The sequence below is a fragment of the Phaseolus vulgaris genome, chromosome 4 (assembly GCF_000499845.2).
Source record: "Phaseolus vulgaris cultivar G19833 chromosome 4, P. vulgaris v2.0, whole genome shotgun sequence".
NCBI classification, from domain to species: domain Eukaryota; kingdom Viridiplantae; phylum Streptophyta; class Magnoliopsida; order Fabales; family Fabaceae; genus Phaseolus; species Phaseolus vulgaris.
This window is the reverse complement of record NC_023756.2, coordinates 3,170,804-3,190,766: the sequence shown is the minus strand read 5'-3', so window position 1 is coordinate 3,190,766 and position 19,963 is coordinate 3,170,804. Positions and strand designations below refer to the sequence as shown.

General features: G+C 29.8%; 3 protein-coding genes across 3 annotated transcripts; 2 read left to right on the top strand and 1 right to left on the bottom strand.

Moving 5' to 3' along the window:
• The first annotated feature begins 257 nt into the window (after window positions 1-257).
• On the top strand, window positions 258-2,867 carry LOC137836889 (protein MAINTENANCE OF MERISTEMS-like). The gene is made up of 4 exons (XM_068645666.1): window positions 258-546; window positions 969-1,202; window positions 1,277-2,506; window positions 2,579-2,867. Exons 3-4 carry the CDS (start codon window positions 1,865-1,867, stop codon window positions 2,744-2,746), a joined length of 810 nt encoding a protein of 269 aa, XP_068501767.1. The 5' UTR covers window positions 258-546; window positions 969-1,202; window positions 1,277-1,864; the 3' UTR covers window positions 2,747-2,867.
• Window positions 969-1,708, top strand: LOC137836603 (protein MAIN-LIKE 1-like). The gene is made up of 2 exons (XM_068645265.1): window positions 969-1,202; window positions 1,277-1,708. Exons 1-2 carry the CDS (start codon window positions 969-971, stop codon window positions 1,706-1,708), a joined length of 666 nt encoding a protein of 221 aa, XP_068501366.1.
• A 799-nt stretch (window positions 2,868-3,666) lies between the features above and the next one.
• On the bottom strand, window positions 3,667-6,169 carry LOC137836602 (protein FAR1-RELATED SEQUENCE 6-like). The gene is made up of 3 exons (XM_068645264.1): window positions 5,943-6,169; window positions 3,773-5,840; window positions 3,667-3,710 (listed from the first exon to the last, which is right to left on the bottom strand). Exons 1-3 carry the CDS (start codon window positions 6,093-6,095, stop codon window positions 3,667-3,669), a joined length of 2,265 nt encoding a protein of 754 aa, XP_068501365.1. The 5' UTR covers window positions 6,096-6,169.
• Between the last annotated feature and the right edge of the window lie 13,794 nt (window positions 6,170-19,963).

Here is a 19,963-nt window from a genome sequence, read left to right as displayed (position 1 = left end):
TAAAATAATTTTTATTATAAATGAAATTTATAAATTAGTTTTAAATTGGTATCTAATTAGCTATCTAGCAATTTTAGATTTTAAAATTGGTACCTAAAATCTTAATAATTAATTAGATATTAATTTAGAAATTAATTTATAGATTAAAAAACTAATATATATGTAACCTTGATTACCATAAATTGTTTTTATTTTTTATATATTTTTAGGGTTCTGCTATTGTGCTGTAGAAGTGTATGGTTCAAGAATTAGGCTCATTCTCCCTGCACCCAATGCTTTGTGACTGGCACCCAATCAGATTTGTGAAAAGACCATATTACCCTTAATGAAATTAAAAACACTTAAATTATGATCTGCACCCAATGCCTGCACCCAACAATAGGGTTCTTCTTCTTCTTCTTCTTCTTCTTCACCGTGAAGCAGCAGCCACCGTGAAGCAGCAGCAGCCACCATGAAGTTGCAGGGAGACACCGTTAGCCACCGTGAGCCACCGTGAGCAGAGTTGGTTTGCTTCGTCGTGAGTGCTTCATCGTCAAAGAAGTTGAGGTACCGTTCATGGATTTTTCTTCGTAGAGTAGTACATTCTGGATAATTTTATCCGCAGATCACCATTTGCTTCCGGATAATTTTATCCGTAGACCACCATTTGGTTCCGGATAAATTTATCCGCAGAAGAATATTGGCATCCGGATTTTTTCATCCGGACTTCATTAATGGCTTACGGATATTTTTATCCGTAGTGCAAGAATTGGTTCTGGATTTTTTTGTTCGTAATTCAAAAGTGGGTTCCGGATATTTTTATCCATAAGCTACGTTTGACTTGCGGATATTTTTATCCGGAATGTTGTTATTGGTCTGCGGATATTAATATCCGTATTAGTGTGAAATTTTTCACAAGTGTTTTAAACTATATGTGTTATAATTTTGTTATATATGTTGGATTGAATGTTACTTTTATGAAATGTAAGATGGTGCGGACTAGAGGTGGAGGAAGTTCTAATTTGGATCGTGTGCGTCCAACTGCATCGATTAGAAGAAAACGGGGTGGGTCTAGTACTTCAATTCCAAATCAAGAGTTTGAAGATTATATTGAACAAGAAGAAGTTGAAGTTGATGATGAAGGCTATCCAGGAGGGCCATTGGATAAGTCCTTACTTGTTAATTATGAACATCACGTAGCCAAACAGTTGTGGGATGGTTTGGTAAGTAATGAAAAATAAATTTTTGTATTTGTTATGTATTCCTGATTATTGATGATATATGTTGATTATTGTAGGATCGTGGTGAGCTGAAGGTCGTTTCACATGGGAGGAAGATAAATAAGTTAGGAGCACCTCATGAGCGCATAGAAGCTGCTGTAGAATTGTCTGGCTTAGGTGGTCTGCTTCATGCTAGTTATGAGAGTCTAGACCGAGGACTGCTGTGTGCTTTTGTAGAGAGGTGGCATGCAGAGACAAACAGTTTTCATTTACCGGTTGGGGAGATGACCATCACTCTTGATGATGTGTCAAATTTGTTACATTTACCCATTGTCGGTCATTTTTACACACAGGAAACCTTAGATTCTGATTCGACGACTGATTTATTGGTAGAAGCCCTCCGTGTTGACCATGCACTTGCATCTGAAGAAACAAGACACTGTCGGGGAGCTCATGTGCGCCTTAGCTGGTTAAGAGAAGTGTATCAAGATGCATGCTCAAGGAGGTAGTGGACTGTGGCTGCCAGAGCATACTTACTTCACCTTGTCGGTTGCACTATTTTTGCGGACAAGAGTGCTACATCAGTAAGTGTGTTTTATCTTGGATTTTTTGTTGATTTGAGGCTTACCGGGGGATATTCTTGGGCAGCAGCTGCCCTAACTCACATGTATGAACAACTAGGAGATTGTAGTTATGCAAATACAAAGCAACTAGCTGGTTATGCAACATTGTTGCAGGGGTGGATTTATGAGCATTTCCCGTCTATAGGGATGAGACGTATGCAAGCATTGTATTCTGAAGATCAACCTCGGTGCAGGCTGTATGATGCTGGAAAAGGTACTTCAATTGTTGTTGTACGATCACAGTTGGATACATTGACACCAGCTTCCATTCGGTTTTGTCCATACAACGAGCACAGGGAAGAACGTCCATTCGAGTGGATTTCCTTATTCTGTGGTTATTTGAGGCTTGGAAATTGGACACAGCTGCACATGCCAGAACGTGTTCTGCGTCAGTATGGCTATACACAGATCATCCCTCGCAACCCATCTGTAATTGGACATGGTCATCCGGATACAAATGAAATGGACCGTCGATGGTTACATTTCAATGATTATGTCATACATGACTATGCCATAGCACGTCATCCTGACGCTTGCGTTCAAGAGTACATGGGTTGGTTTAGATCTGTATCACATCCATATGTGATTAATACAGATGAGGATGACCGTCCTGTACCGGTACCCTCAGATGCACGTCATCACGAAGCAGTGCCAAGTCATCATGAGGAGTCACATCCTGCTCTGGTATGCTTCTAACCTTGTTAAGATATTAATTTCTATTGTTTTTTTCTAATAGTATGTCATTTATGCTTGTAGGGTATTTGTCGTAGAATTACAGAGACATTGCAGCCATTACTTGATCATGGCGATGTCGTGGAGGGCAGCCCTGTTTGGGAAGGCATACAAGCAGCCATTACGTTAGCACGAGGAGCGACTGATGAAAGAGCTGTTTATGTCAGGAGACATGCACATAGGAATGATTGATTAGGATTTCTCAATATGTCAGATGTATTACGATTTCTTTTTATGTAATATTTTGATCCATGACAATGTATCTGAACCTTAATTATATGTTTCAATATGATCCTTATCGGTTCTTGCTTCACGTTACTTTTATTTTATATGTTTCAATATGATCCTTATATGTTTCAATATGATCATTAGTACAGAAATCACTGGCTTACGCATATATTTATCCGTAGGCAAAAGTATGACTTACGGATATTTTTATCCGTAGGCATAATTGTGACTTCCGAATTTTTTTATCCGTAGGCATAACTGTGACTTCCGGATTTTTTTATCCGTAGGCATAACAGTGACTTCCGGATTTTTTAATCCATAGGCATAACAGTGACTTCAGTGAATATTGTAGGACAACTGCAAATGTACTAAACATCCATAAATCTAAATTATGCTATTACAAATGTTATAATTACAAATATCGTCTAATGGACATTAGTTGGGTATAAACTTGTATCCGGCTAGTGTAGTATGTTGACCAAGTTTGGGCCGCCGGATAACGATGTGATGCCCACAATATATCCGTAGGTGGAATTGGACAACCATCTTTGAGCTTGACCTATAAAGGTAATAAATATAAGGTACACAAATCTTGATTTAGCACATCAATCTTGATTGGTTTAGTTTATACCTGGACAAAATGATTTCCGTGGACATGTCCAATTGCAATGATTCGGTGTTGACGGAAGTTACTTGGTGCTTGGGTTCTTAAAGGAAAAATACTCAATGATTGTAACATGGACAAAGAAACAAGAATGACATTATACCGATTTGCAATAACATATCCCATGTCTGGAATTGTCATCCACTTATCTGTTCCTGCCTGCAAGTACAATTGACAAACAAAGTTAAATAAAGAAATGCAATGTAAAAATGAAATGGTTTTAGTGGTTGGTACCATAGACATGTGTTCCACTAGAAGTGAGTTCTTCAAGTATTCATATCTATCATCACCACCAAAGAGTTGAACATATTCTTGTCTCCATTCACTTAGTTCTTTTAACAAATTCATTCGAACAACAGCCCATGACTCCTCTCCCATTCCCAATTGGGCAGCAACAGCACGGTAGCCACAATGGCCATCAGCCCTAACGTCAACAACATCAACAATATATGGATGATACCCTACAGGGAACTGATCAAGGAAAGGAATACATTTTGCTGGTACAATTTCTGGTAAGCTTTCTTCATTAAATTTTTTGCTTGCACAACTATCATGTTGTGAGTGTAAGAAATCCACATGTTCAAAATAAGAAGGGATTCGCTTAGTTGATCTCATGAATTTGGTAGGACGAGACATCTTTACAGCACCTTTTGTTTTCACCTTATGATCTGGTGCGTAAATAGATGTTTTCTCTGGAAAGGCAATATCCTGCAATTTACTCTTGATGTTAACCTTACCTGCAACATCCAACTCTTTAAACCGCTTCGCGATGACCTCAAACTCTTTATCAATTGACAACTCAGATGAAGATTGTTCAGTAGCAATGTCTTCAAAACTTAAACGAGTCCACATCACATGTACTGATTTAAGTGGTATGCTACCAACACCAATTGAAGCCAATTGACACGCACAAGGAAGACCATGAGTACATGTAAGACTACATCCACACCTACTTTTATCAAACCCCACTGATTTAACCCTATCAAGTTCTTCTGAAATAAGGTTCAAAGCATATTTAGACACAAAACCTAACAATTTTTTGTAAGCTGTAACCTTGAACCGATGTCCAACCACATGCAAACTCTTTTGGAATGAATCTTTGATTGCATTATGTTGTAAAATAATCATCTTATTGATGGAATCCCAGCAGAAACATAAATCCCCCATTGAATTCTGAAGAACTCTCTTTAGGCTCCAGTGTGCCGACTCAACTCTGTTACTTGTTGTGTTTCCTAAGTGCATCACCTTATCTATCCATGCCTTGACAAATTTTTCTTTATGTAGACGTAACCATGTATCCATCACATAATCAACAAATATAGGCCAAGGAGAACAGACAACTCGAAGAGCATTGACACGATCTTCAAAGGCCTCAACAATATCACAATCCACAACAGATCCCCACACTTCCATTACTTGATCCCATGCCTCTCTTGGATGCACCAACATTTTACATTTTGCTTTCACATTTTTATCAATGTGAAACCGACATAGCAAATTATAAGCTTCAGGAAACACCATTCTAATTGCATTCATTAAGGCAACATCTCTGTCACATACCACCACCCTAGGGCATGAATCAACTCTTAAAAACAACCCTTTAAGTCTGTCAAGGGCCCAAAAAAAATTATTTTCCTTTTCTGCTGCTAGTAAACAAAATGCAACGGAGAAAGTCAAACCTGTAGACGTAATCCCAACAACCTCAAGTAACGGCATCCTATACTTTTTCGTCTTGTACGTACTATCCATTAATATGACAATGTTAAATGAGTTCACCAATTTTACTGAATCTGGGTGTGTCCAAAATATATCTTGCACAATATTAGAGACCTCATCGCACCTACACCAATGCACGTACCTGTCTCGCTCTAGTAACAACATCAGTTGTTGCATTTCTGTTCTGTGACCTCGTTGTGATCTTCGGTGAACAGTGATTGCATTATAAACCTGCTTAATCGTTGTCACATTCTTCTCATTTCTCTCTTTCATGGTTAGTAAAATATTTCTTGGCTTCACCGCAGTTTTACTCATATCCTCAACCATAACCTTTTCCTCTATACTTAACCTTCCAGCATAGGGATGACCCACCATTGTCTCTGCCAAGTCATGATTGTGAGAACCACAAATTAATTCAACCTTCCACCCTTGACCACCTTTGACTGGTTTGCCTCGCAATCTGAAAGGACACTCACACTTCCTACTTCCAGTTTGACTGACATCTACTTCTTTTTTATACCGTCTGTATTTACCTCCTCTCTCACAACCTAACAATACATAGGTCATCCTTCCTCGTTGGCCCGTCCATGTATCTGACCTTAATATAACAATGACAAACCCATAACTATAGCCAACACTTCTCGCCCAATCTAACAGCTCATCTCGATCACGAAATACCTACAATAACATTCTTAAAAATTTAAAAGAACATCTTGATCATCATGCCAAATTTAAAAATAATTCATATAAAAAACATTCACAACCCAACATTGACCATACCTCATTTGTAGAAAATGCCTCACTACATTCATGTGCCCTGTGTTCATTATCTAATGCGTTATAACTTGTTGACTGCTCCAGATCAACATCATCTAATCCATCCCACACATCAATCTCCCCTAAAACTCCCATGTATGACTCTGTTGTATCCATTCGGTTGCTGAAAAAAATTAACACTTCACTTCCGGATAAATTAATCCATAACCAAAAAAATATCAACAGTTAACTTCCGGATACATATATCCGTAAGGCAATATTATGAACTACAGATATTTTCATCCGTAAGGCAAATACTAGTCCCAGATATTTTCATCCGTAAGGCAATATTATGAACTACGGATATTTGCATCCGTAAGGCAAATACTAGTTCCGGATATTTTCATCCGTAAGGCAAATATGAACTACGGATATCAGCGTCCGTAGGCAAATCCTAGTTCCGGATATTATTATCCGTATACAAAATTTTGACTTCCGGATATTAATATCCGTAGGCAGAAAATTTGAATTCCGGATTCCGATATCCGGGACCAGCTGAGCTCGAGAAAATAACCAAAGACGAACGAAAATGGATTACTTACCTCATTAACTTGCCAAACGAAGCTTACACTCAACTTAGCAACAATGAACGAAGCACAACCTTCTCTTTTGCAGCTCAAACCAAAGCTTCACACATTCATGAACTTCTTCTTCCTCACCATTCAATGTTTTCATAAATGAAGAAGACAAGGACATTTTTGGATTTTAAAAAATGTGTCGGGTGCCAATCACAATTGATCGGGTGCAGGAAGCAATTGCCCAAGAATTATCGTTGGTATGAATCTGTTTATTTAGTTGGGCTTGGGACTGGTGTGAAGCAGTTTTCTCTCCTTCTTTTCATTTTTTTTGAAGTGATTATTAATTAATATTACTTCAAAAAAAAAGAGTATATTATGGAAAAATAATATTGAGCACATATCCAATAAAAGAACCTATTTTTAACTAGAAAATATATAAATAGTTATTTTTAGTTAATTTTATATTTAATCTTTCATCTGAATTATACCATTCAGACTTAGTCGTTATGTTTTTTTAATCTCTCACGTATGTATATACAATATATATATATATATATATATATATATATATATATATATATATTTATATTCCTAATACTTTTTCTTAGAATCTTATAAATTCTATTTTTGCATGAATTTTTTACGGAAAAATTAAGAAATTGAGTGTGTCGAAGCATTACAAAAAAATTAAATTGGTGTTTTATTTTATTCCCTAAAATTTCACTAATAAAATGTTAGAATTTGACTTGATTACATTTTCGTTCTATTATTTCTTTAATTTTATTCCATTTGTTTCCTCCATGGATAAAATATTCAATCAAATTTTATAATTTAAAAAATATATCAATGGAACCATTTTAAGGTTCAATTAAGTTTATACTTTTTTTAGTAATTAAAAAAAATTAATAAAATAAATAAATGATAAAACTAAAAAGCTAATTAAGTTTTAAAGGTATAATACTTCTCTATGAAAATATTTTTGAGAAAAAAATACTTAGTTTTCGTAATTTTGAAAAATATTTTTTAAAAGTGAATTAATAAAATTAGAAATGTAAATAACAGTACCCAAACAAATATTGGGAGTGTAGGCCATCACATGCTCTAGTGGGCATTAGAACTTATGGACCTGATCTCAACTTCGTCTGGAATTTGGGTGTTTCTTTCCGCACTCTTATATTTTGCTTCCTGCACCTCTACAATTTTTGAAATACCCAAATTATCTTTGATAGTTTAGATGTTCTGTAAGCAAAAAGTGTTTTTGGAATAGAAAATCTGACCAGAGTTAATTTTATCAATTCACATTTCTGAGGGGTGCAGGAAGCAAAATGTAAGGCTGCAGGAAGAAACATCCCTAAAAAATGGGCCTATATGTATTAGGCTTCTTCTTCCTGCACCCCTACATTTTTCTTCTTGCACCTCACAATTTTCTAAATCCTGAAACTGGCCTTGACCTTTTATTTGAAAAAGGGCACCTTGGTTATTGGAAATCAGGATCTGGGAGTGTGCTACGGATTCATCAATCCAAACTGAATCATTTTTTTTTTCGGATGAGTGATTGTTCCGGAAGCAAATTTTGCATAAATTATTGATTTCCGGATTGCTGAATCCAGAAGCCTAATTCTGTTACAGATTGGTGAATTCGGAATGCTTTTTTTTGAATTATGGATTTCTGAATCTAGAATGCATATTTCTGTTATGGATTTGTGATTCCAGAATGCTTTTTTTGAATGATGGATTTTTTGAATGTGAAATGCATATTTTGAATTACGAATTGGTGAATCCAAAATTTTACCAGAAGTGTCCATCCGAAATTTTTCCAGATTCCATAATTCAGAATAAAAAAAAATACAGTTCAAGTGAATTTTAGGGTTTTTAAAAAATAATAAGGACAGTTTGATTTTTGCATAACATTGTGGGGGTGCAGGAAGAAACTGCCTATGTATTATTGGGCGCATAAGATAGTTGGACCAAAAGTAAAAGCCCATTAAAAACAGTTAATAATGTCATTGTATTGTTGACCATAAAATTAATTGATTGCATGTCGGCATGTGGAACATATTAAGAAGCTAAATCCAAAGAATTAGGAAAAAAAAGAGACAAAAACAAAAAACTTTCTTATCATGTTTCTCAGAGTTTGATTTAACGAGACAAGTCATGTTCCAAAATTTTCAAACCTGTGGAATATAAATTTATTTCCAAATTACTAGACTATTTTTTTTTGTCTCTAGTTCACTTCACATAGAATTACAAAACATAGATAATAAATTATAAACATGGTTAATAGTGTTCTCTAATTAATTTTAAATTTTCACTTTAATAACACAGATGATAATAGTTAATATTATTTTACTGTATAAATTATTAAAATAAAGCTCTAATTCTGATCAGAAATCAACATCAACAACCCATATAATATTAACCTTAAATTTTGTCCCTAGTGATGCATCTTAAACTGAAAAATAACATGAAAGTAGTGAGATTTTAAGGATTAAGGGGGGACAAATATTTAGATAAATAGAATTGATTTGAACATGAAATGACAAATCCCGGGACCAATTAATCATGATTTCAGCTATATGCTTAAAGAGAGACAAATTTTTTTTGGCACATTATAATAAATTAATCCTAATCTCATTTTCAAGAAATCTAAATTATCCCATGATAGTGGCCTAAATAGAAAAAGTTATGAGTCAAATAATCCATTCAAAAACACTTAAATAAGAAAAGAAAGAAAAGAACTAATCATTTGGGGTTCCTTAAACCACATATAAATCACATTATTATAAGTTAAAGTTCTTAATATTATCCTAAGAAATAGGATTAAGATTTTTTTAATTGTTTGTTTGTTCTTCCTAACTGAGATTGTTTTTTTGTATCATAAAGATGACAAACACCAAATGAATGGAAATCTATAAAGCATAACATGTTCACACCAAAATAATAGTGTGGCCCTCAAAATAATAGTGTGAAATATATGTATGTATCTCAATAGTGTGGCCCTCAATATATATGTATCTTGAATATTCTAAAATCTGCTATGTATTACTAGCCCATTCTGGACCAAACCTGTCCAATTTTGACATAAATAATAAAATAAAAATAAATTTTGACAAACTAAAAGTTGAAAGCAAATTAAAGTCATATATAGACTTCACTAGCACAGTTTGTTTAAAATGAATTTTCCTTCACATATAACAAAGAAAGATGAAATGAATGCCTTCATTGATTTATGTACAAAACATTTTAGTATCAATTTATCTAAACAATGGCTTTCTATCTCATATATTAATTATTCGTTATTTATTAAAAAAATATTTATTTTTCTATAAGTGAAGAAAAATATCTAACCTTAGTATAAAATAATATTTTATAACAACTTATTATAATGATATCAGGTGAAATGAACTCACTCAATACTTGAATAAAAGATTGAATATAAAACATGAAAAAACAGAGAAGGTATGAGAGATACCATGTTGTTAGGGAAAATTCATTTGTCCATAATTTTGATTAAATGTTAAAAATAATAAAGCATAAAATACGATCATGTATCATCTTTGAGACGAAATAACATTGTGCATTCTTGTTTTACATTGGTAAAATCTTAAGCTAACATAGTATCCATGAATATATATATATATATATATATATATATATATATAAGCTTATTCTATGTTGCAAGGAATGTCCAATTCTTAAGTATGACTAAGAAGACTCGCTCAAAGCTTATGTCTTATCAAAGGTCTCTTGAAAAATAAGTTAAAACTATTTGCTTCAACAACTCCATGACGGTAGCATTGTCAAACCTTGAAAAACAACGAGTATGTGCTTTACTCAATTTTAAGAAAAAAAACTCTATCTAAGGAGAGATAAGTACATATAGCTATTGAGATGTTGATTAAAGAAAAGAAGAACACTTAGTGCATGCATGAAAAATATTTAATACATCTTCTACGTCAAAGCTCATCAGACGCAAGGAAGACATTTAAGTGAGTTTGAAGTTGATCAACTAACATAAAAGAATTTGCAATGACTCTTTTCCTTTGTGCCTATATAAAATCCCCCATCAAGAAGAAAAAGAGAATGATTTGATTAGCAAAAGTCGTAAAATGTTGTCAACATATTTCCATGTCTTAAATAGCTTGGTATGAACATTCTTGTATTCATTTAGCAAATTAGTAAAGAGTGCTTAACCTTGTAAACATCAAAAGATGCAATCACTCTCTAGTGAGAAATCTTGTGATCTTTTGACCACACACTAGACAATTTCTTTATGTTAAGCCAAAAGAGGCTTATTGTTTAAATGAATATTCGTGTTAAGCTCAATGTGTCTTGTTGTTTAAAGAATACTTATGTTAGGCAGAAGTAGCTTGTTGTCAAACAATAATCACACGAGTTAGTTAAGAGTGACTACAAGTTGAAAGAATACTCTTGTATCTTGCAGCTTAGTCTGCTAGTGAAACTCAAACAATTGTTTGAAAACTAGGCATAATCTATACTATTAGAAGAACCAATATAAAAACATCTAAGTAATTTATTCCCTTATTTATTTTATTACATTACATGCTATAAGTGTTGCTCTAACTTAAGAAGGAAAAGCTTTTAGAATTCAGTTTGTGAAAATTTTTGTTAGTTCGTCTGACTTGCAAATTCTATCATCTGACTACACTTATTCAAACGATAATTGCGAAAATTTTCCCAAAGCTTTTTAAACACAATTCATCCTTTTTTTATTGTAGTTTTTCTATTCTCACTCATGCATCTTGAGAAAATGAAACTCACGATAAGTAAATCAAAGAAGCTTGTCTTAATGTATACTTGAGAAAGTTCAACCACCTTAAAGATTGGTTAGAGAGGAATTTTAATGAAAAAAAATAAAGAAAGAAGTCATTGACCAAGTGAATCGATAATGAGTTATAAATACATTTGCAATTAAAAAGAAGTTGTGGCACACATTAGTAGCATTTAAGCACTGGAAAGTGGAAGTTATGGAAGTTTCTATATGAAATGTTAATTATCATTTAACATTATAAGCATTACATCATAGAACATTCAGACACTATTTTTGTTATCGACAAAATAAATAAATAAATATGGAGCACTTGATGGGTGCTCCAACTCTATTACAAAGAAAAGGTCCAACAACCAACCAAATCTACAAAACTCAAGAGAACTACATACCCTTTGTTTCAAAATCAACATTATCAAAATAGTTCCTATAAAACTCTATTCCACTAATAACTACAAATTTATAAACTAAAACCATTATTGATGTCTAAAGTAGTTTTCATTAATAATGAAATTTTATAAAATAATTTTTAAATTGATATCTAATCATTAGCTACCAATGTTTTAACTATTTACTACTTTATATTTTAAATTAGTCTCTATTAGTCTCTTAGAAACTAATTTATAATCTAAAATATTAGTAACTAAAATACTGGTAGCTAATTTAAATACCAATTTAAAAATTGTTTTACAAAATTGTATTAATAATAGAACTCACTTTAGGTACGAATAATTTTTGTAGTCTCTAAAATAATATACAATTTAGTTAATATAAAGATTAATTATTTTTTATCTTTAAATTTATAAGCTAATTTCGATGTAAGAAATCCGATATAAAAAGTTCAAAATATCCATGTATAAATCTATTCTATTCTATGATAAAAAAAATCAAATAATAAATTTGATTAGAAAATTTTATACATCAATATTCTAATTAATGAAGCTTTGGAATTTTGTTTATCCCAATTTAGGGTGTATTAGGTACAATTGGCCTTTATTCTTTGGTTATAATTAATAAATGAAATTCTCAATGTAGTTAAATTTGAATATCCAAACATTTCATCTGAAAAATAAGAATTAGGTGGATCTGATGAATCTCTACATTGATCACGTTGCATGGGACCCTATCAACACCATATTTAATTGCATATACCTACTTGCATTATTGTGCATGTGGGGAAAAAGAGAAAGAAAAAGTTTTTATTTTTATTTTTTATATTCCATCAACTTGCACCTGAAATTCATATTCACATGCATTTTTTTTTTCTTTTTATTTACTTAATATTTGATCTAATATTTATTTTCTTAATTTCTCTCCCTTTCAAGACATATATTACCTGCAGTATGAGTTGTTGAAATATGTACTTTAAGTGCATTTCGTACAAGTACTTAAAAAAAAATATTAAACACCAATTAACTTATACTACAAGACCATTTTTAGCCTTTTTTTTTGCTTGAGTAGTTAATATTTTAAGATATGTTTTTAGGAATTAATCAAATCAAACTGAACCAATTGGATTTGAGCAGCAGTTTCACAACACATCTTTGATATTTTGATTAATTAAAGTAGCAAAAGCATATAGGTCCATTGCATAAATATAATATTATTGATTGATTTTCTTGCTTGATTATATTTTGGTCCTCAAATATAAATGCATTTTGTTTTTCTTTCCTAAAATTTGTTGTTTCATATTTGGTTTCTATATTTTTTTTTCTATTTGTTATTTTGTATGAATTTTTTAATATGCCTATTTTTTTAGTCCATAATATGCAAATAATAGTTTTTTAGACCCTATCCAATGTTTTTCATAGAAACTAATTCCTAATAAACATCATAGAGACCAAAAAAAGATATAATAAGAAGAATAAAGAAAAATTACAAGGACTAAAGAAAAAAAATAAATTGTTTAAGGATAGAAAAGTCAAACAAAATATTTTGATGGACAAAAAAATATAATTATATTTTATGAAAAAATTAAACCATTATTTGTTATGGAATATTGTAAAATTTCTTGAAAAACAGTTATAATAAAAAGGGACATAATTTATTTCAGAAATTAAATTTAACTTATAAATAAATTAATTTATAAAAAGTCATCTCAATTTTTTTTTTAATTTCTTTTCTTTTCAAAAGCTTCTTCTTTTTTCTCATTCTATATAATTTTATTGAAAAGCTTATGCAAATGTAAAACATTTAAAATTCTAAAATAGTTATTTGCAGAAGCAGCCACACAGATATTAGTCATACATAGTGGTCCAATTTTACTTTAATCATAGTTTCCTGAAAAAGATATGTGGGGAGGACTCTATATGTATGTTCAGAAAAAAAAGAAAATAAGACCAAAACTTATAAGGTGGAAAGTCATTTTCTTAGCACTTTCTTTTGGGAACAAACCTTCTATTAATATCAACCAATTCTTTTGGTTGTTATTATAACTATATCATGTTTTAATTGTATACCATATATACCTTCATATGTAGTCAAGGTTTTTCCTGCAAGTGTTGTAACAATCAAAACAACACAAAATTGATGCTCTAGCAAAATCATATAAGAGATGGTACCACGATATATTTAATAGTCTCACGATACTTAGTAGTTGTAGTCGAGGTCAATGATACTTTAAATACATATTCCTCTCTTAATTTTATTAAGAAGTGAGTTTTAAGTCTAATTCAATCTTATAAAATCGACTTATAGGGAGATATTTGTACGCACTTATATGTACTATGAAATGTTCTTATCTTTAGTCGATGCGGGATCTCCAATACCCCTTCACATCGAGACTGTTAACTCATGTATGAGACTATATATTTATGGGTGGTTCCATAGTGGCTGAATAGCGGGTGACCTAATAAGCCCAACAAATTTTCGTTAAAATAGGCTTTAAATGACTCTAATATCATATTAAGAAATGAACCTTAAGTTTAACTCAACCTTATCAAACCGTCTTATAAAGAGAGATTTGCATTCACTATAGTAGTGTCTTCATCTCTAATCGATGTGAGATCTCTTACAAATCCTCCGAAACAGAACTCCAACCTTCAAAGCGAACAATTGAGATGAGCGAATGCTATCTCAATCATCTCAACGAACATGAGGTAGAAAAATAAATTAATTTCAGTCATAACTTTTGTTAATGTTAGTATTTTTTGTGAAAATACTGAAAATACGTGATATTAATTTATAAATTTATAAATTTATATAAAAAAGAGTATAATATTAGTTAAGAAATCAATATCTGCTAAAAAGGTTGTATTCTAATTTTTTTTCTTACCTACTTTGTTAAATTTATATATTATTTCACTTATAAGATTTTAATGATAACTGTTATTAATGTTGGATATTTATTAAGAAGAAATTTAGGAGAGATTTGGCATTCATTGTAAAGAAATTTGTATAAAAAATTATAACATTACCGTACATCTAAAATTTTAAAACAATAAGTGAATCTTCTTTTATTTATATATATATATATATATATTATTCATTTTAATAATTTTCATTTACTTCAAAATTAGTCTAATTTTTTTTTATCAGCAATGAATAAATAAAATTAAAGGATACTTCAGGGGTATCCCAACCCATATACAGTAACCACAAGTGGACTTCCTATATCATCCAGAAAAGAAACTCTCCTTTATGGTTGGAGCAGAACAACCTTAAAGTGAGAAAAACATACCCAAAAATATAACCAACAGGTTACCTCAAAGCAACATTCGACCTTACCGAAACACCCAGAACCGATGCCACACCTACATTCACTTCGCCACACGACGAGTTACCCATGCACGGAATAACTCGCCATGTAACTTACTCTGGTGAACACTAAGTGCCACGAGGAGCACAATCTCTGCAAAATCGCCTGCCGCCAATGCTTCTCGCCATGTATGCTTTGACCTAAGAAAACCCTGCTCTCGAGGAGGATCCACTCGAGAAATCCCCTCATCAACGGCCGTGTTGTTCCCTTCATCTCATTGCTCAACTTAGACTTATTCTAAAAATCTCTTTCTAAATATGATTAATTGATGTCAATCTCTTCAGTAACTTTCTTTAAAAAATCAACAATTAATGTAATAGATTTTCACACAATTATTTTATCAACTTATTATTATTATTATTATTATTATTATATTATTATTATATATTCCAACTTTTTTAGTTAAATAAAAATAATAATAAAAGATTCAAATGATGAGGTGGAATTTGTGCAGTGATTATGGATGACCCAAGGAAAGGAAGCATGAAACGAAAAGCATCGAATCGACGATGTACCTACCACATTACACTTTGTTCCCTAAGATGTAGGACACATCAATGTTTTCTTTTTCCTTTATAAAATAAAAGCAAAATTAATCAATCAAATTCTTATAGTCTCTAGTTTTTTTAGTAACAACTAGTACCTTCCTCTATATAAAATATCATATATTTCTTTTCTAAATTGCATATTTTTAAAATATATTTTCTCAGTTATTTATTTTATTAATTATTTTTTACTAAAAGTATCTTAAATAATAAATTTTTATAAAAATATAATAAAGAAAATATATTTTAAAGATATCTAATTTTATTAAAAAAGACATATTTCTTTTTTATCAGCAAAGAATTAAGTAAATTAAAGAGATACTTCAGAGGTATCCCAACTCTTATACAATCACCCACATTTAATCTAATGGCTAAAAAAGACGGATTAATTATGTATAATCTTAAATAATAAATACAGATAAATTAATTAGGAAAAAAATTAAGTAGAAAGAATTAGATGGTAAGTCTCAATAATTTTAAAAGTAGTACAAATTATATTAATAATTTTATTCATTGATAAATATGCATTCGTTAAACAAAATAATGTAAGGATGAAAATAGTAGTTTTAAGTTGTGTATGAAGAAAAATTTATAGAAGTAATTATCTTCCAGTGTGTTCATATTTCTATAAAATATTATTATGATACAAGATATTTTTTCAATCATATACCACTAAAATCATTCAATAAAAATTAATTTTAAAAATTAAAATAATTAGTTACTATATTAATTAAATTAAAAATTATTTTATAAATTAGAAAAGCTATTAATATTTAAAGTAATTTATATTATTAATGAAAGTTTATAAAATAGTTTTAAAATTAATATTTAATCATTAACAATCAAAATTTTAACTATCAAAGTTTTTATTAATTTTTTAAAAATTAATTTAAAATATAAAATATTAATAATTAAAAATTTAATAGTTAATTTATATATCAATTTAAAAATTATTTTATAACTTTTTATTAATAATATATATAAATCACTTTATATATCAATAATTTTTAATTTTTAAAATAATATTTAATTTAATCAATATAAATAATTAATTTTAAACTTAATTTTTATTTAATGATTTTGTATTATATATATATATATAAAATATGATAATCAATAATTAGCTAGTCAAAAAGGAAATATTGCATCTCTTTTCCGTATTGTGCATTAGAAAAAGAAAGACATCAAAAAAATAAATTGAAAATAATGATAGTTGCCAGGTTTCTCTGTGCAGAATTCAACTCTAACCTTTATCAAGTTGATTTACTAAACTTTTATTGTTGAGTCAAAGGGTGGTAAAATAAAGTTGGAATCAATTAAATTTTGAGGTAATTAATATTTTCACTTATATTTATATGTTTTCTCTTAAAGTAATATTTAGAAAAAAAAATTAAATTTATTAACATTTTCCGTTTTTGATAAAATGCATTTTTTTTCTAATTTATCTTATTATTTATATTTACAATATAAGTAACTAATTCATTGAAAGAGTGAAATTATTTCAATAAAAAAATATTTACTTTTACTTTTAAAATGAAGGTAATATTTTTTTAGTTTCCGTATGATTTAATTTTAATTAGTTATAATTTTCACATTTAATAGAAATACTTCTATAGCCATTTAGTATGAGTTGTATCAAACTTATTTAAAAATGGCCTCTTATATATTTATGCCATTAAAATATTTAAAAATAGATTATTCAAATAGTTTAACTTTAATTAATTGGTGATTTTCCTACAATGCTTTGTAATAGGTAGAATATTTGTTTTAACTACGGTGAAAAAATCAGATTTAGAGTTTTTTACATTTTTCGTGTAAGGAATGATGCGCTATTAAAATTGTCAACTTAAGTTTTATTCATAGAGAGTATTTTAATTGGTATAATAGACTTCCATATACTATTTTCTTAGAGTTCTTTATTAATAAATATAGATTACTCATGTACCGTTTTTGTTAATATATGTGTTTTGGTCTAGTCCTTCCATATTTTTTTTATTTCTTTTTTTTAATAATACTTTTTTATATTGTAATAGATGATTGTTGTTACTTGAGGTGTTAGTTTAACTGAGATGTCAAATCTCAACAGTAATGAATAACACGAGAATTGAAATTTATTGAGGAAAAAATGAAATTTATTTACAAGTTCAATTATGAATTACTAAAAAATATTTGTATAATCAGTCATAAAGTCTTAAAGTCTACTTTAATTTTAGGAAGCTCAAGACTCAATATTTTTTATATTAAAAAATTAAAAATTGTACAAGTTTCACTATTTATTGTGATCATGTTGTCTTGCTAATTAATCCATTTGAACTATATTGTTGTTGATTGTCTTTATGCCTTGATATTTGTAGTTAGTGTCGGATCCATTCTATGAGTTTACATAGAAATTTTCAATATTTCTCCAAAAAAGCACAAAAGTAATTTTGGGAATAGCCCTTCCATTTAAATTAGTTTTATGATTTTAATTATATCCACTATATGAAAACAATAAGATTGTAACTAGTTATTATGGATTATATTTTAAAGAATAAAAAAATTATTAATATTTAAAATAGTTTTTATAATTAATAAAAATTTATAAATTAATTTTTAATTAGTATCTAACCATTAACTACTTATATTTTAGTTCCTAACAATTTACATTCTAAATTAGTCTCTACAAGACTAATTGAGACCAATTTTGAATCTAAAATATTAATAGTTATAATCTTGATAGCTAATTTAAATATCAATTTAAAAATTATTTTATAAATTTTTATTAATAATAAAAATTAATTTAAATACAAATATTTTTTAGTCTCTAAAATAATATTATATCATAATTAATTATTTTTATCTCTAAATTTATTTACTATTTAATAATTTTTTTAGTGATCGATAATCACATAAAGAAAATTAGTATTTTAATGCCTTTCTATTTTACCCTACCAAATTTTATTATTCTATTACTAGTTTTTACATAGAGAATACATAAAAGTTGTATAGGGATTGAAATGTGATAACTAAATATCATATATTATTTGTATGCAGAAATAAGTAATACATATTAATTGATTACAATCAAATATTTGTGTTGTGATTTTGAAATTGTTGATGTTCCATCATAATTATCCCTATTTGTTTTTACAATTTTAGTCATTTGCTGAAAACTAAAAACAATTAAATCGACAACCCAACAGAGCAAAACATGATTTTGATAAGATGAGTCTAAAACGAGTTAATGTATAATTATTTGTTAAAAATAAACAATAGAAAGAAAACTAAGTGAATTAAGAGATAAAGAAAAAAAATTACTACCCTCACTTAAAATGAAGTGTTTTTTTTTTCTTTATAAAATTAAGCCAATTTCTACCATTACAATAAATGATGTTACTTGGTGTGGGAACAAGACAGACACAAAAGAGAAAAAACAGACACTAAATCTTATTTAACATCAGTTTAACGTCCAATAGTAGATAGACGCTAAAGAGCTGGAAGCTAATGGTTTAGTGCTGACTAGCTAGTCCAAGGAATGCAACTAGCGTAGGCTAAACCAAAGAAATACCTATGCAAGGTGGAATTTTAGTGTCTACTAAGATGACGTTGTTATTTTTTTATTTAAAAATTTATTTAATTTAGTGTCGACTAAGCCGACGTTAAATAAATATTTTCAATATTAATTTAAATTGCGTTAGTGAAGTGTGTGGAGATGAGGGTGGGTGAAGAAGATGAGTGTGTGTGAAGGAGATGATTTTGAATGAATGAGATGAATGTATATGAATGAGATGAGTGTGAGGAGTTTTTTGTGAGTGTGAATGAAGAAGATGAGTGTAAGGAGATTTACATAGAAAGTGAGATGTGAGGGATGGGGTTTATGATATTTAAATACGAGCTTTTAGATTATAAATTAGTGTCAACTAAATTGACGCCAACTTAAATAAATAAATATACTAAAAATAAATAAAATTAGTATATGCTAGATAGATGCAAGGTATACTTTTTTATGTCATTAGTATGAATGAAATATGCTAAGAAGTAATGCTTTAGTTTTTTTGTGTTTTTGAATAGTTAACCCTTTGCCTTTGAAAGGAAGAAGTTGTGTGTTTTGCAGGTTGGAAGAAACATCCTTCTGTTACCTATAGTGGTCCTAAGGAGGGGAGCAACTTATTGGTGGGAGAGTGCAAGAGGAAAGAGATAATTGGTAAAATGGTTCTTTTGTGTTTTGTGCGAGTATGTGGTGAAATCACGTGTGAAATTTTGTATAAAGGAGACCCTTAAGAGACTCAATATTCTGGTGGTTGTTTATGTTTTTGTTATTATATTTAGTCTTGTCTGAGTTTTATTTGTTGTCATGGGTTGTTTTGGAATTTTACCCGCAGACCATTTTTCTGAGT

Excerpts from the sequence above, each read along its gene's own strand:
- LOC137836602 (XM_068645264.1), bottom strand. The coding sequence starts at position 6,095 with ATGGATACAACAGAGTCATACATGGGAGTTTTAGGGGAGATTGATGTG. Across the intron at positions 5,841-5,942 it reads AGGCATTTTCTACAAATGAG|GTATTTCGTGATCGAGATGA; the intron begins GTATGGTCAATG and ends ATGTTATTGTAG. Across the intron at positions 3,711-3,772 it reads GAATTTGTTAAAAGAACTAA|AACTCACTTCTAGTGGAACA; the intron begins GTGAATGGAGAC and ends GAATACTTGAAG.
- LOC137836889 (XM_068645666.1), top strand. The coding sequence starts at position 1,865 with ATGTATGAACAACTAGGAGATTGTAGTTATGCAAATACAAAGCAACTA. Across the intron at positions 2,507-2,578 it reads AGGAGTCACATCCTGCTCTG|GGTATTTGTCGTAGAATTAC; the intron begins GTATGCTTCTAA and ends TTATGCTTGTAG.
- LOC137836603 (XM_068645265.1), top strand. The coding sequence starts at position 969 with ATGGTGCGGACTAGAGGTGGAGGAAGTTCTAATTTGGATCGTGTGCGT. Across the intron at positions 1,203-1,276 it reads AACAGTTGTGGGATGGTTTG|GATCGTGGTGAGCTGAAGGT; the intron begins GTAAGTAATGAA and ends TGATTATTGTAG.